This window comes from Antechinus flavipes, chromosome 6, assembly GCF_016432865.1.
Source record: "Antechinus flavipes isolate AdamAnt ecotype Samford, QLD, Australia chromosome 6, AdamAnt_v2, whole genome shotgun sequence".
Taxonomy (NCBI): domain Eukaryota; kingdom Metazoa; phylum Chordata; class Mammalia; order Dasyuromorphia; family Dasyuridae; genus Antechinus; species Antechinus flavipes.
Genome location: NC_067403.1, coordinates 249,868,061 through 249,883,867, shown reverse-complemented (window position 1 = coordinate 249,883,867; position 15,807 = coordinate 249,868,061). Strand labels below are relative to the sequence as shown.

The 15,807-nt window shown below is 37.0% G+C and overlaps 2 protein-coding genes across 2 annotated transcripts; both read right to left on the bottom strand.

The window, feature by feature from the left end:
- Positions 1-4,016: 4,016 nt before the first annotated feature.
- Positions 4,017-4,964, bottom strand: LOC127540873 (olfactory receptor 4D9-like). Its single transcript, XM_051965789.1, has one exon. The coding sequence runs from the start codon at positions 4,962-4,964 to the stop codon at positions 4,017-4,019; it is 948 nt and encodes a 315-aa protein (XP_051821749.1).
- A 9,392-nt stretch (positions 4,965-14,356) lies between these two features.
- On the bottom strand, positions 14,357-15,304 carry LOC127540859 (olfactory receptor 4D9-like). The gene has a single exon (XM_051965767.1). It carries the CDS (start codon positions 15,302-15,304, stop codon positions 14,357-14,359), a length of 948 nt encoding a protein of 315 aa, XP_051821727.1.
- Between the last annotated feature and the right edge of the window lie 503 nt (positions 15,305-15,807).

Genomic DNA, 15,807 nt, shown 5'->3' with positions numbered 1-15,807 from the left:
CTCCAATCTTAGCAAAAACAGCATTCTTCTCTGATCCACAAGTCCAGGAGTGTGGGGTTATGCTGGAACTTAATTAACTATGTCTGCCTTTAGCATTTTGAGGGTTAGAGGTAGATTGTGCAAAGATCATCCTTTTCATCTTACAGATGAGATAATTGAGAAGATAGGGAAATTGTAACAGAATCACCTTGATAGTAATATTTGAGGTAACACTTGCACTTTAGTTTTCCTTCTAGTGTTTTGACAATACTAGACAATATTGGTGATGCTGTGTGTTTTTGTGAAAGAGTGTTCCCTGGTGTTGGAGAAAATACTTGTGGCTACTGTTTTTACTGTACATTTGAGTAATTTGACTTTGCTAAAGAATTGAAAGATGCTCATGTAATGTTCTAGAGCACTGTATTTTACAGAAAGGTTCCCATAGGAGAATAGGAGTCAGAAGTCTGACACACATTCTAGCCCAGGGCTTAGTATCCCTCCTTATTTTGACAGTTCTCTGTGGGGACAAGGGACGTCTATGGGTGACACATGAAGACCTGAGTTATAGTTGGGGGAAAAAATTAAAAGAACCATTGGGAAGAGAAGAGGAAAGAAGAAAGAAAGCTAATCTAGCTTATTCTGACAGAATTTATGCTATCAAAATGCGACGGTAGAAGCTCATTGTAATGCAGAGAGTGGAATCCCAGCTCCCTTCCTTACTATAGCTGGAGGCACTCCACAATTGACTCCATCTTTTTAGGCTTTAATCCCGCCATGTGTGAAATGAAGGGCACTGGAATAAATTCCAAGGTCCTTTCCAAGTCTTAGGTATTTATTAATAATATGAAATTAGAGTGAAGAAAATATTGAGGAGTGGAGGGGACTTTGCTGTGGCCTCCCAAAGCACATCATTAAGGATGCCACATCTGCCTATTTACTCTTTGCAATCTGGGCCATCTTCTCTATGGAAGATATTCTTATATATCACTTCCTAGTCCATTAGCTTTCTCCTCCTTTTTTCCATTGGTTATAGTCCTTGAATTCTGTATTATTTAATGTCTTCTTCCCTTTTGGATTTTTTTTTCTCTTGTGTTTAAACATAGTAGACTTGTTTCCCATTATTACATAGGTTGAGTGAGATTTTACTATCATGTAGCCAAATGGAGAATTATATCCAGTCAAAATGTGAATACTAGATAACAGAATAGGAATCAAAATGCCAGAATTGTAAAATGTTGGAGATGGATAGAGAATGATAGAACTGGAAGAGTGAAGCTAGTGCTCATGCATCTAGAACTTAAACTGTCTAACTCCAAACAGAGATCTTTCGAATCCTGATTTTTGCAAGTCAACTTTAATTTTTTGAGCTTCAGGATCCTCCTTTATAAAGTAAGTTGATAACTTCTAAGGTTCCCTTCCATCTCTAAATTTGTAACCCTATGGTTCTGGGTGAATGCAGACAGTTCTTCAAATGTGGAGAGTTAGAATTGGAAGAGGACATGGATTACAGAGTTCTAGATCTTGGGGGGACTTTAGAATATAGAATATTAGAGCCAGAAAAGATCTTAACCAAATAAATTATAGAATGTAACAACTGGAAGGAATCTTGGAATGCAACATACAGGATTATGTGAGTCTTAACTTGGACATGGATGAGTCCTTGAAGGGCATCTTGTCTAAATCTTTGCTTGAAATGAGTAGTTGGGGCCAATCGAGGTTGAGTGACTTGCTTAATGTAAGACAGCTACCAAATGTCTGAGGATTTACATTATCTTAAAACTTTAAGAGCAGTATGAAATGCTAGTAAGAAATTTACCTTCTCGTTCTCTGAAGGAGAGAAAAAAAAAAGGAGCAATGAGACATAAAAATTTAATCTGAAGTATCTTTTTAAGCATAGAGTGTAGTATAGATGGCTTAATAATGACTTAAAAATAGAAAAGCTAGAGGAGATTTTAGAGATTTTTCTTTTTTGATTCATCCCATTTGCTGATAACACAAGACTGGGAGGGACTCAGATGTAATAAGCACAAAAATAATAATAGCTACTTTGTACTAGGAGATACTTTGCCAAGTGCTTTCCAATTATTATCTAGTATCATAATATTAATGCTTTAATCTATACAACAATCTTGGGAGGTAAGTGCTATTATTACTCCTATTTTATAGATGAGGAATCAGGCAAATAGACGTTGTGACTTATTCCTTGTTACACTGCTACTGAACTTGGATTTTAATTAAATTCTTGCTGATTTTAGGCCCAGATATTGACTGATGGCAGGATTCCAGAAGATATTGATTATTTAAAACAGAAGAAAAATGGGTGAAAAATTAGTTTCACAAGCATATGTTCAGGTAGAAGACAAACTTCATCTAAAAGGTTGGTGGGGGAAAAAGGAAATAAATTGCAATCTTAATACCATTGAACTATATGACATAAAATGAAAAACCATAGTTGAATTAGGTTGAATTCAGAGAGACACAGTGATGAGATTCTTTTTGCAGCATGTCATAGCCAGACTCCCCTTTAGTCCCAAGCACGATTGGGGACTATGTCGATAAGCTAGAGAGAGCCCAGTGGAGGACATTTAGGATGGCAAAGGGGTTGGATCAGAGTCTACTGAGATTCCCTTCAGTCTTATTTTCCTTGATTTTGATAAACTGATAGAACATGAACAAAGGTATTGGATTTGTTATTAGGAGAAGGTTTGAGTTCAATCTCTTATCTTGACTATCTGATTGGTTTTGTACAAATGGAAATTGGGAAGAAGCAAATTTAGATGTAATGTAAATCTCATGATTTAAAACCTCATGATCAGTGAAGGGCTTCTTAAGAGGAATCAACAAGGTGCAAGGATCTGAATAAATATTGGGGGATCTAGGAATGTGGAACTTTTAAATCTTGATAATTGTATTTAAAAATAGTTTATTTTGTAGTCCTCTGTTTTTTATTTAATGCCTTTATAAAAGTTAGTTTTAACAGAGGTATAAAGATTTCACCAGCCTGTTGAACAGCTTTAGGTCACAAAAAAGGATAAGAATTCTGAATTAGAACCTTCCAATAGAGGAATGATTTGTTTAGGGAGATAGTGGTTCTCTCTTTCAGACGACTTGAAGCAAAGACTGGCTATACATTTATTGTTGAGCAGATTCTGGTTTGAGTACTGTTTTGGAATGGATGACATCTTTGATCCTATCCAACTCTGAAATTCTATTATCCTATACTTAGGAAGTTATTTAACCTCTCCAAGATTAAATTATCTCATTTTAAAAAGAGGATGTTAATAATACCTGTACTACAAATCTCAAGGTTGATGTCAAGTGAGGCAACTGCTTGACAAACATTATAGTCCTATATCATAATGGTGGAGTCATTCTAGAGAACTCCATTTATAATAATATAGAGTGTGGTCTTTGGTTAAAAAGGAAACTTTCTGGGAAAGTAGACAATTCTCACTACTCCTCCCCATTAGGAAGGCACAAGTTACTTCTCTGATTAGACCCTTCTGTAATTGGCTGACTTGAAGGTAATTGTCAGCCTCCTCAAATAAATCAGAGGCTCTTCTGCGTAACTCTCCATTACATAAATGAAAGCAATTACTACTAATGTAGAATGTTCTAGGCTTAAAGAACTTGAGACCAAAGAATACTAAAGTTGGAAGGGACCTTAGAACATTCCCTCCAATCCTTACAGTCATAATATGCAGAGAGGTTACATCATTTATTTCAGATCACATAGTGAGCTGATGGTAGCTTCAGATCTCCCGGTTCCCAGACCATTGTCTTTTCCATTTTTAATGTGTAGTCTTTAATATAGATATTCTTGAATGGAGGAGGGTCTAGTATGTCTATGCATCTTATTATGGACCTTGCTTTTTTTGTGCTTGGAATAACCCCAACTCTTTGTCTTTACTGGTTATTTAGGGTATCTCCCATTACTATACACAGGCCGCAGATATTTACAAGAATGTGTCTCCTAGAGTATCTGCCACATGGAAATAATGATCATAAAGTTTAAGTCAGCCTTTCCCATTTCCCTGTTAGCCCAGAGTCAATTCCTTTGCAGAAGGTACAAGTCTTTTGTGTAATCTTCTCATGGCTGACTTCATCTCCTGGTTTCTCAGTGTGTAAATCAGGGGATTCAAGAGAGGGGAGATGACAGTGAAGGTGACAGAGATGACCCGGTCAGAGGGAAGGGCAGTGAAAGGCCTTGCATATACATAGATACAGGGCACTAAATGCAGGGTGACCACAGTGATGTGGGATGAGCAGGTAGAGATGGCTTTCTTCCTGCCCTCACCTGTATGAGACCTCAACATCAACATGATGACTGTGTAGGACACAATGAGAAGAAAGAACCCAACTGTGGTGACTAAACCATTGTTGGAGATCATTAAGAGCTCCAGAACAAAGGTATCGATGCAGGCAAGTTTGAGGACTTGGGGGACATCACAATAGAAACTATCAATGATGTTGGGTCCAGAGAAGGGGAGTGGCAGCAACAGACAGATCTGTACAATGGAGTGTATGAAGCCCCCCACCCATGAGGCCACTATGAGCCCAAGACACCTTCCTTTACTCATGAGGGTCACATAGTGAAGGGGCTTTGAGATGGCCAAATAACGATCCAAAGCCATTATAGACAGAGTAAAAATATCCACCCCACCAATGAAGTGGAAAAAAAACATCTGTGTCATGCAACCATTGAAAGAGATGGTCTTTCTTTCAGCTAAAAGATCTAACAAAACCCTTGGAACAGTGATGGAGGAGAAGGAGATATCCACAATGGATAGATTTCGGAGCAGGAAGTACATAGGTGTGTGGAGGCGAGACTCACAAGTCACAGTGAGCATAATAAGGACATTTCCCAGTAGAGTTGCTACATATACCAGGAATAATAAAAGAAATAAGATGATGCTCAGCTTTGGAGACTGGGTAAGCCCCATAAAAATAAATTCCTTCACCCTGGTATGATTCCCCAGTTCCATCAGTTCATGTTTCCTCTTCCTTGACCACCTTGGGAAAAAAAGAATGAAATAATAAATAATATACACAATTATTCAGATATCTTCCTCCTATGGCTACATTCTTTCTCTGCTGCTTTCATTCCTATTTATTTGCTGCTGAATGAAGTTAGAGAAAAATCATAAAACAATACTTGGCCCATCATCAATTTATATGACATAATCTGAACTAGACTCTCATGAATTCATTGATTTAAAAAAAAAATCTCCGTAATTTATTGATTTACTGTTCTACCAATCCCATCAGTTTTCCAAACCTTTTCATATCTGATCTCCTATATATCTTCCTCTTCCCACCCTTCCAATTGAGAACCTTGACTCATATTTCACTTTTAAAAATAATGCCATTCACCAAAAGCTCTCTTCTTTCCCTATTTCTTATCTTACATCACTCAGATGCCTCTTTAGTCTGTATCTCTTATAATTAAATGGTCCTTCCTCTTACAGAGCAAGCTATTCTTCATGCACAAGTAATCCCATTTCACCATGTCTTATCCAGCAAATTATCCACTTTATCATCCCCACTCTCACTTATTTTTTCTCTCACCCTACTGGCCACTTCCCTATTGCCTACAAACATGATGAGAAGATTTCCCTGTACAGTTATTTCAGACATGTATTCTTCATTCTCAGAAAATCTTCACTTGCTCCAGCCATTCATGCTGTGTTATTCCATGTCTTTCATGCTTTTTTTTTTTTGGCTAAACTTGTTGAGAAGACAGTCTACAAGAAGGTTCTTTGCTTGTTTCCCTCATATTAGCTGCTCTACAGTCTGGCTTTTAAATTCATCACTCAAATCTTTCCAAAGTTACCAGTGATCTCTTTATTGCCAAATCTAATGCCTTTTATACTTTTCATTCTTCTTAATTTCTCTGCATCCTTGGATATTGTCAATCATTTGTCTTTTTGTTCGTGTCTTTTCTAAGGTTTTTGTATTGCTGATCTCTCCTGATTCCCCTCATCCCTGACTGATGCTTCTCATCCTCCTTAGCTGGATTTTTATCTGGGTATTGCCCACTAATTATGGGGGTTATTGACATTCTGTATTGGGCCCGATTTTCTTGTTTCTCTAAGTGAGATATTTCAGTGGTTAGAGTTTTGAGCCTGGAGTGGCAAGTTCTACTTCAGGTATTTCCAACTGTAGTCAACTCTTCATGACCCCATTTGGAGTTTTCTTGGCCAAGACACTGTTATAGTTTTCCATTTTCTTCTTTAGCTCATTTTATAGAGGAGGAAACTGAGGCAAACAAGATTATATGATGAATATGAATCTTCTTGACTTCAGATCTGGCACTCTATCTATTGTACTACCTAAGGAGTATAATATGAATTCTAATGTAGCTTCAGACATTTATTGCTGTTTGACTCTGGACAAATCACCTAATCCTGTTCTCTTCAGTTTCCTCATTTATAAAATGAACCAGAGAAGGAAATGGCAAATTGCTCCAGTATCTTTGCCAATAAAACCCTATACAGGATGATGAAGAGTTGTGAGTGATTGAGTAAGAACAACAATGTGTCTATATACATGTATACATGTGTATATAAATATATATGTGTATGGAAATTGTATAAATGTATATATAAGCATCCTTATAACTATGGAGAAAATTTCAACAAACCTTTCAGTCATTCAGATAATAATTTCCAGGGATCTCAGCCTGGACACTACTCACGGTTGGCTGGCACACTGGCAGTGTTCCCAGACTGGTAGGAAGCTGCTAACCCTTCTGCTGTTCAGTCCTCTGAACCAGGGCAGGAGGACTTCCATAGATCAGGGTCCCACGATATGAACAAGATCACTAGTTAATTAGAGGATGTAGATACTATTCCCACGCGGCCATTGAGCAGACTTGGGACTGCGCATAGGTCTGATAGGCAGGGTGTTAGAACTTAACACACAGGAGACCAGACAAAGGACATTTTTTAATGACTTTTTTAGAAAACAGACAAATGAGTGCCAAGAAATTCTGCTCTATACCTCATGGGGGGATTGATTTTGTCAAGTTGCTTGAATTTCAGTGAAGGCTTGATTTTTTTTTCCTGGTTGATTAGGAACATATAAAAGTACAATATTGAAGTGCTAGTTTGTAAAACCATTTGTAATTTGTCAAAATCGTAAGCTCTAGAGTTGGACGGACATCTGACATTTCATCTTTTTTTTTTTTTTTTTGCTGAGGCAATTGGGGTTAAGTGACTTGCCCAGGGTCACATTGCTAGGAAATATTAAATATCTGAGGCCAGATTTGCACTCAGGTCCTTCTGACTTCAGGACTGATATGCTATCATTTCATCTAAACTATAACTGAGTCACCTATAGAATTTGGCTCCAAATCCTTATCCAGTTACAGCTTAATGACTTGGTGATGGGAAATTCACCTCCTATTGAGGCAGGCTATTACTCTTCTACATGGCTGTAAAAGTTAAGATATTTTTTCTTATATAGAGCCTCCAAATTTTCCTCTTTAACATCAGTCTATCATTCCTGGTTTGTTATATGGAACCAAGGCTAACAAATCTAATTCCTTTCCCATATGACAATATTTATTTGAAAAGAACACTTCTGCTTCCCCTAATTCTTAAGGCTAAACACTCTCATAAATTATAGTTTAAATTAATTAGTTATTAAATCAAACTTAATTTATTGTAATTAATTCTTATTGAAATATTCCCACTATTCTAATTTTGGATGCATTTGAATTTGAAAAACAACTATTTCAGCACAGGAAGAGGATTTTATGTGTAATTCTAAAGTTTGCTGAAAAGAAAGCATCTAATAAGTCCAACACAGTTTCAAGACTGTCCTGCTTTGTCTGTGTTGTTCTGAACTTTCCTCTGTTTTGATATATTCATTAAGAAACATTTAATTTTCTTTTCTCCTTTTTCATGGTGCCCAAATTGCCAGTATTCCTTTTCTCCCTGGACCAAAATTCAAAAAAAGGAAAAACACTTTGCAACAAGCAAACTTTCCCTGTTAAATTTTATTTGTTTCTGCATATATCTGTGTATTTAGTCAATCTTCCTTTGCCCAGTGTTATTATGAGTGAGGTTCATTTCTTAGTTAATCTTCCAATCTCTTCTTTCATTTTCCTTTTCTCATTAATAAGTACACTCATCTCTCTCTCTCTCTCTCTCTCTCTCTCTCTCTCTCTCTCTCTCTCTCTCTCTCGTTCATTGGGGAATTCATTTTCTCTTTAAAGTGACTGAGACAGAAAAGATAAATCTCCAGGTCTTTTTTTGTTTTGTTTTGTTTTTTTCTTTCTTGTTTCCTCCATAGTCTAAGGTTCTATGTTTTTAAAGATCATGTTTCCTTTTCCTCTCTTTGAAGAGAGACACTTCATTCCTTAATCGCTCATCTCTATGGAAAAGGAAGAATTCATTACCAAGCAAGAGATAGAAAGCATTATGGGATATAAAGTGCACAATTTTGAATGCATTATACTAAAAAGTTTTTACATGATCAAACCCAATATATCCAAGACTAATACGTAAACAGAAAACTGGGAAAATATTTTTATAGCAAATTTTTTTGATTAGTGCCTCAAATAAAAGAGAACTGTCATGATTATAAGGAATCATCTCCCAAATGATAAATGATCAAAGGAGATGAACAGGTAGTTTTCAGATAAAGAAATCAAGGCTATCTGTAGATGTATTATTGATTAGAGAAATAGAAATTAGAACAAATCTGAGATTTCATCCTGATGGGGGGAGCCTTGAAGCTGACCTCTGACTATGGGGGGAATGGTTGAGAAATTCTCCTTAAATTCTTGAAAAGCTCTCCCCTGCAAAAGATCCCCACCAGAGAATCAAGATAAGTGGTTTCATTCTGTTACACCCTCTATTGAGTTGAAGATTAGTCCAGGGACACTTATTCAATTGGAAATCTTCTATTTAATTGGAAGATTTGTGGTCTGATTTCAACTCAAACTCCCCCCAACCCCCAGCCCAAATAAAATAGGTTTCTGCTCACTCATTTCTTTGCAGAGGCCCAAAACAGGAACATGCCAGGCCAAGGGACCTCTCCTTGGCATAGCTGCCTGCAAGGACCCTGCCTGCTGAGAAGACACCATTTCTCAGTGTTAACCCCTCTTTATCACTCTGCCAAGATTCCTCTGTTTGACCGTTACTTCTCTGTTGGGACCTTGCCACTGAGGAAGACAGTGTCCTAGGAAAAGCTGAATTCTCAGTACCCAATAAACTTCTTTTTGCCAGTCTAGCTTTTTGGGTTTTATGAAGAACTTGCGCCGACCACAAGGGGTTCCCACAATTCTCTGCCCTGCGCCAAACTTCATCAATCTCATGCCTATAAGACTGGCTAGCATGCCAGAAAAGGAAAGTAATGAATGTTGGACAGGACGTAGGAAAATTGTTGGTGGAGTTGTGAATATGGAACTATGCCCAAAGAGTTATGAAACTGTGCATATCATTTGATCCAGCCGTGTCACTACTGGATCTGCATTCCAAAGAAACTTTTTTTTTTTTTTAAGAGGAAGGGAATTGTATGACCCTGCCAAGTCATTTAATCCTAATTGCCTCAGCAAAAAAAAAAAAAAAAAAAAAAAGAAGAAGGGAAACTATATGTAGAAAAACATTTATACAATCTCTTTTTGTGGTGGCAAAAAATTGGAAACTGAGGAATCCCCATCTATTGGGAAATGTCTGAAGAAGTTTTGATATATAAGTGTGATGGGATGCTATTGTGCCATAAAAATTGATGAGTAGGAAGGATGCTTTCAGAAAACTCTTGAAAGACTTATATTAAGTGCTACAAATGAAATGAGCAGGAGAACACCATAAACACCGACAACAATATTGTTATGATGATTAACATGAAAGATTTAGCTATTTTCAGCAAAGACATTTCTGAAACAAAGAACCAAGACATTTCTGAAGGAAATATTATGAAAAGTGCTATCTGTGTCCAAGAGAAACAACTGATGGAATATGAATATAGATCAAAGCTTACTGTTTTTTAAAAATATATTTTTATTGGCCTGTGTAATCTTTCACAACAGGACTAATATGGAAATATGTTTTACTTGATTGTGCATGTATAACCTTTATCAAATTGCTTAGCTTTTCCATGAGTGGTAAGTGTAGAGATAGTTGAAGAGAATTTGGAAGTCAAAAATGTAAAAAAAAAAAAAAAATGAAGCTTAAAAATTGAAAAAAAATTAGAACTAATAAGAAAAAAAGATCTTTTGCATTTTTTCTTGTGTCTCATGTTTTTTTCTCCCATTGGTGGTTTTTCTCAGTTAAGATACTGGCCATCCTTTGCCATTTTTTTCTCCAGATCATTTTTCAGATGAGGAAACTGAAGCCCACAGAGCTAAATGAGTTGTCCCAGGTCACACAGTAAGTGTCTGAGGGCAGATAGGAACTTGGGAAGATGAGTCTTCATTACTGTAGAGCTAGTGCTCTATCTACTGCACCATCTAGCTGTCCCATCTGATTCTTGTTCTTTTTATTTCATCAAATGTGTTTTTTAGGTGAGTCTTGGCTCCTGTGTTTACATTTCAAAAGTTTTTTATTTAGCTTTGGTTTTCATCAGGAATATCATAAACAGAGTCCATTTGAATTTTAAATTGTAACCCTGTCTTTAGTTTTTCTTGGTTTTAAGTGTTTATCTTTAGCCTTTTGGAAAAGAAAATTCTAAGATCTCCTGAGTCCATCATAGTGGTAGCAGCCAATCTTTCTAAGATCCAAATTACAGTTCCTTGGTACTGGAACTATTTCTTTGTGGCAACTTGTATTTTTTTTCCTTTGATTTGGAAGTTGTGGATTCGGCCATCATGCGCCTGGGAATTTTTATTTTGGGACTTCTTTCAGAAAGTGATTAGAAGATTCTCCAATTTTCACTTTCTTTCTGGTACACAGTTTTCACTTATGATTTTTTAAGTCATACCTGCAAAATTTCAAGAAATCCTAATTTTTGGGAAGATTATCTCTCCTTAAACTGTTTTTTTAGAAAAGTAACTTGTATTTTTCTTGTGTCCTTATATATTTCTTTCTATTTATTTTATTACCTTTTGATTTTGTTTCAACCTTTCATCTTGCTATGGAATCATTAATTTCTGCTTATTCTACTTAATTTTGGGGGGATTCATCTATTTAAGTTTAATACCCTCAATTTCAAGTGAAGTGATTTATTCTCTTTTGAGTTTTTTCCCTCCAGAGTTCTTATTTCATTTTTCTATTTTTTTTTTGTTTTATTTTCTCAGATATTCTTTTAGATCTCGTGACTAAGATTTTTTTTTTTCCCTCAAATGTTCTCTTTATAGATACCGTAAAATTAGTGTCTTTTGGGTTTGACTCGGGCATCTCTGGGTCCATGATATTAAAAAAAATTGTATAAATAAAAACAATGTGGCCAAAATTAGAAGGAAAGTATGTTGACTATTAATCTGGGGATCAGTCTGATCAAGGAACCTTCTATCTCCCCATTTATTCCAGAACCATCAGACCCAGCAAAAGACTCCATTTGAAGAACCTTAGCAGAAACAGCATACTTTTCCTACTCATAAATCCAGGAGCATGGAGCTATGCTGTAACTTAATTAACAATGTGTCTTTCTTTAGCATTTTGAGGTTTACAAAATTCCTTTTTTCTGTGAAGTAGATTGTGCAAAGATGATCCTTCTCATTTTATAGATGAGGAAATTGAGGTCAAAAGAAGATAGGGAAATTGTAACAAAGTCACCTAGATAGTAATATTTGAGGTAACACTTGTACTCTAGTCTTGTTCTGACAACACTAGACAATTTTAGTGAAATGTTATTGACTTTTTTATGGGTCTAGACAGGTCTGAGGTGCAGCCTGCCAGTTTTCAAAGCTAGATCTGGGAATCAGGGCCTTTTCACCCCCAATTACTTCTGAAATTATAGTCTTAAGGGGAGGCTGTGTTACCGTGAGACCAACAAAAGCCTGAGGTTGTCTGGCGCTGAAGGACAGAGCCCACTTAGAAAAATCCATGGGAGCCAGTCCATATCAACAAAGTTCGTGAGGACCCAGAAAAGGCAATGGATGACTTGTCCAATCATGATTGTCCTTTTAGTTGGTGACCAATCTTTTCCTTTCCTGGATGCTGGGTGTCTTTGTGGAAGAGTGTTCCCTGATATTGGGGGAAATGCTTGTGACTACTGTTCTTACTGTGCATTTGAGGAATTTGACTTTGCTAAAGAACTGAAGGATGCTCTTGTCATGTTTTAGAGCATTGTATTTTCCAGAAAGGTTCCCATGGAAGTCTGACACATGGTCCTGCTCAGGGCTCAGTATCTCTTTTTATTTTGACAGTTCTCTGTGGGGACAAGAGAAAACTATGGGTGATACATGATGACTTGAGTCATAGTTGGGGAAGAAATTAAAAGGACCATTGGGAAGAGAAGAGGAAGGAAGAAAGAAAGCTAACCAAGCTTATTCTGGCAGAATTTATGCTATCAAAATGCTACGTAGAAGCTCATTGGAATTCAGGGAGTTCAATCCCAGCTCCCTTCATTACTATAGCTAGGAGGTATTCCACAGTTGATTCCATCTTTTTAGATTTTAATCCCCCCATGTGTGAAATGAAGGGCACTGGACTAAATGCCAAGGTACTTTCCAAATCTTAGCCACTTATTAATTATATGAACATAGAGAGAGTGAAAAAAAATATTGAGGAGTGGAGAGGACTTTGCTGTGGTCTCCCAAAGCATATCATTTAGGATGCCACACCAGCCTACTTACTCTTTGCAATCTGGGCCATCTTCTCTTTTGAAGATGTTCTTATACTTCACTCACTAGTCCATTAGCTTTCTCCTCCTTTCCCCATTGGTCACTGTCCTTGAATTCTGTATTATTTAATGCCTCCTTCCTTTCTGGATTCTTTTTCTGTCTCTTGTGTTTAAACACAGTGGGCTTGTTTCCCATTATTACATAGGTTGAGCAAGATTTTACTATCATGTAGCCAAATGGAGAATTATATCCAGTCAAAATGTGAATACTAGATAACGGAAAGGGATCAAAATACCAGAATCATAGAATGTTGGAGATGGAAGAGATCCTGGAAAACAGAATAGAGATTAGAGTTTAAAAGGGAATCTTTGAAGGTGAACTATTAGTCTAGAATGTCCCTTAGAATAAATACAGAATGGTAGAACTGGAAGAGTGAAGCTAGTGCTCATGCATCTAGAAATTTAAAGTTGAAATCAGGCAGAGATCTTGGGTTTGAATCCTGATTTTTGCAAGTCAACTTTAATTTTTTGAGCTTCAGGATCCTCCTTTATAAAGTGAGTTGATAACTTCTAAAGTTCCCTTCCATCTCTAAATTTATGACCCTATGGTTCTGGGTGAATGTAGACAGTTCTTCAAATGTGGAGAGTTAGACTTGGAAGAGGACATGGATTACAGAGTTCTAGAACTTGGGGGAACTTTAGAGTATAGAATTTTAGAGCCAGAAAAGATCTTAACCAAATAAATTATAGAATGTAACAATTGGAAGGAATCTTGGAATGCAACATATAGGATCATATGAGTCTTAACTTGGACATGGATGAGTCCTGGAAGGGCATCTTGTTTAAATCTTTTGCTTGAAATGAATAGTTGGGGCCAGTGGAGGTTGAGTGACTTGCTTAATGTAAGACAGCTATCAAATGCTGAGGATTATCTTAAAATATTAAGAGCAGTATGAAATGCTAGTAAGAAATTTACCTTCTGGTTCTCTGAAGGAAAAAAAAAAAAGGAGCCAGGAGACATTAAAATTTAATCTGAAGTATTTTTTTTTTTAACATAAAGTATAGTACAGATGGTCTAATAATGACTTAAAAATAGAAGAGCTAGAGGAGATTCTAGAGACTTTTCTGTTTTTATTCACCCCACCCTGACTTCAAGGTGATTGTCAGCCTCATCAAATAAATCAGAGGCTCTTCTGCTTAACTCCCCATTACATAAATGAAAGCAATTATTATTAATGTAGAATGTTATGGGCTTAAGGAACTGAGACCAAAGAATATTGAAGTTGGAAGATACCTTAGAACATTGCCTCCAATTTCTACAGTCATAACATGCAGAGAGGTTACATCATTTGGTGGTACGTTCAGATCTCCCAGTTCCCAGACTATTATCTTTTCCATTTTTAATGTGGAATCTTTAATACAGATATTCTTCAATGGAGGAGGGTCTAGTGTATCTATGCATCTTATTATGGACCTTGCTTTTTTTTGTGCTTGGAATAACCCCACCTCTTTGTCTTTACTAGTTATTTAGGGTAACCCCCATCACTATACACAGGCCACAGATATTTGCAAGAACTGTGTCTCCTGGAGTATCTGCCCCATGGAAAAATGAGTATAAAATTCCTCAGCCTTTCCCATTTCCCTGTTAGCCCAGGGCTAATTCCTTTGCAGAAGGTACAAGTCTTCTCTGTAATCTTCTCATGGCTGACTTCATCTCCTGGTTTCTCAGTGTATAAATCAGGGGATTCAAGAGAGGGGAAATGACAGTGAAGGTGACAGAAATAACCTGGTCAGAAGGAAGGGCAGTGAAGGGCCTAGCATATACATAGATACAGGGCACAAAATGCAGGGTGACCACAGTGATGTGGGACGAGCAGGTAGAGATGGCTTTCTTCCTGCCCTCACCTGTATGAGACCTTAACATCAACATGATGACTGTGTAGGACACAATGAGAAGAAAGAACCCAACTGTGGTGACTAAACCATTGTTGGAGATCATTAGGAGCTCTAGAGCAAAGGTATCAATGCAGGCAAGTTTGAGAACTTGGGGGACATCACAATAGAAACTGTCAATGATGTTGGGTCCAGAGAAAGGGAGTGGGAGCAACAGACAGATCTGTACAATGGAGTGTATGAAACCCCCCACCCAGGAGGCCACTATGAGCCCAAGACACCTTCCTTTACTCATGAGGGTCACATAGTGAAGGGGCTTTGAGATGGCCAAATAACGATCCAAAGCCATTATAGACAGAGTAAAAATATCCACCCCACCAATGAAGTGGAAGAAAAACATCTGTGTCATGCAACCATTGAAAGAGATGGTTTTTCTTTCAGTTAAAAGATCTAACAAAACTTTTGGAGCAGTGACAGATGAGAAGCAGATATCCAAAATGGATAGATTTCGGAGCAGGAAGTACATAGGTGTGTGGAGGCGAGACTCACAAGTCACAGTGAGCATGATAAGGACGTTTCCCAGTAGAGTTGCTACATACACCAGGAATAATAAAAGAAATAAGATGATGCTCAGCTTTGGAGACTGGGTAAGCCCCATAAAAATAAATTCCTTCACCCTGGTGTGATTCCCCAGTTCCATCAGTTCATGTTTCCTCTTCCTTGACCACCTTGGGAAAAAAAGAATGAAATAATGAATAATATACACATTTATTCAGATATCTTCCTCCTATGGTTACATCCTTCCTCTGCTGCTTTCATTCCTATTCATATGCTGCTGAATGAAGCTAGAGAAAATCACAAAACAATACTTACTTGGCCCATCATCAATTTATGACATAATCTGAACTAGACTCTCATGAATGCAAAGCATTCATTTAAAAAGAATTCCCATAATTTATTGATTTACTGTCCTACCAATCCCATCAGTTTTTCAAACTTTTTCATAATTGATCTCCTATATATATTCCTCTTCCCACCCTTCCAATTGAAAACCTTGATTCATATTTCATTTTTAAAAATGCCATTCACCAAGAGATCTCTCTACTTCCCTGTTTCTTATCTCACTCAGATGCCTCTTCCTTCCTCTTGATAAACCAAGCTGTTCTTCATGCACAAATAATCCCATTTCACCATGTCTTATTC

Bases quoted from the DNA above. Each gene is read 5' to 3' on its own strand.
- LOC127540873 (XM_051965789.1), bottom strand. From the start codon at position 4,964: ATGGAACTGGGGAATCATACCAGGGTGAAGGAATTTATTTTTATGGGG.
- LOC127540859 (XM_051965767.1), bottom strand. From the start codon at position 15,304: ATGGAACTGGGGAATCACACCAGGGTGAAGGAATTTATTTTTATGGGG.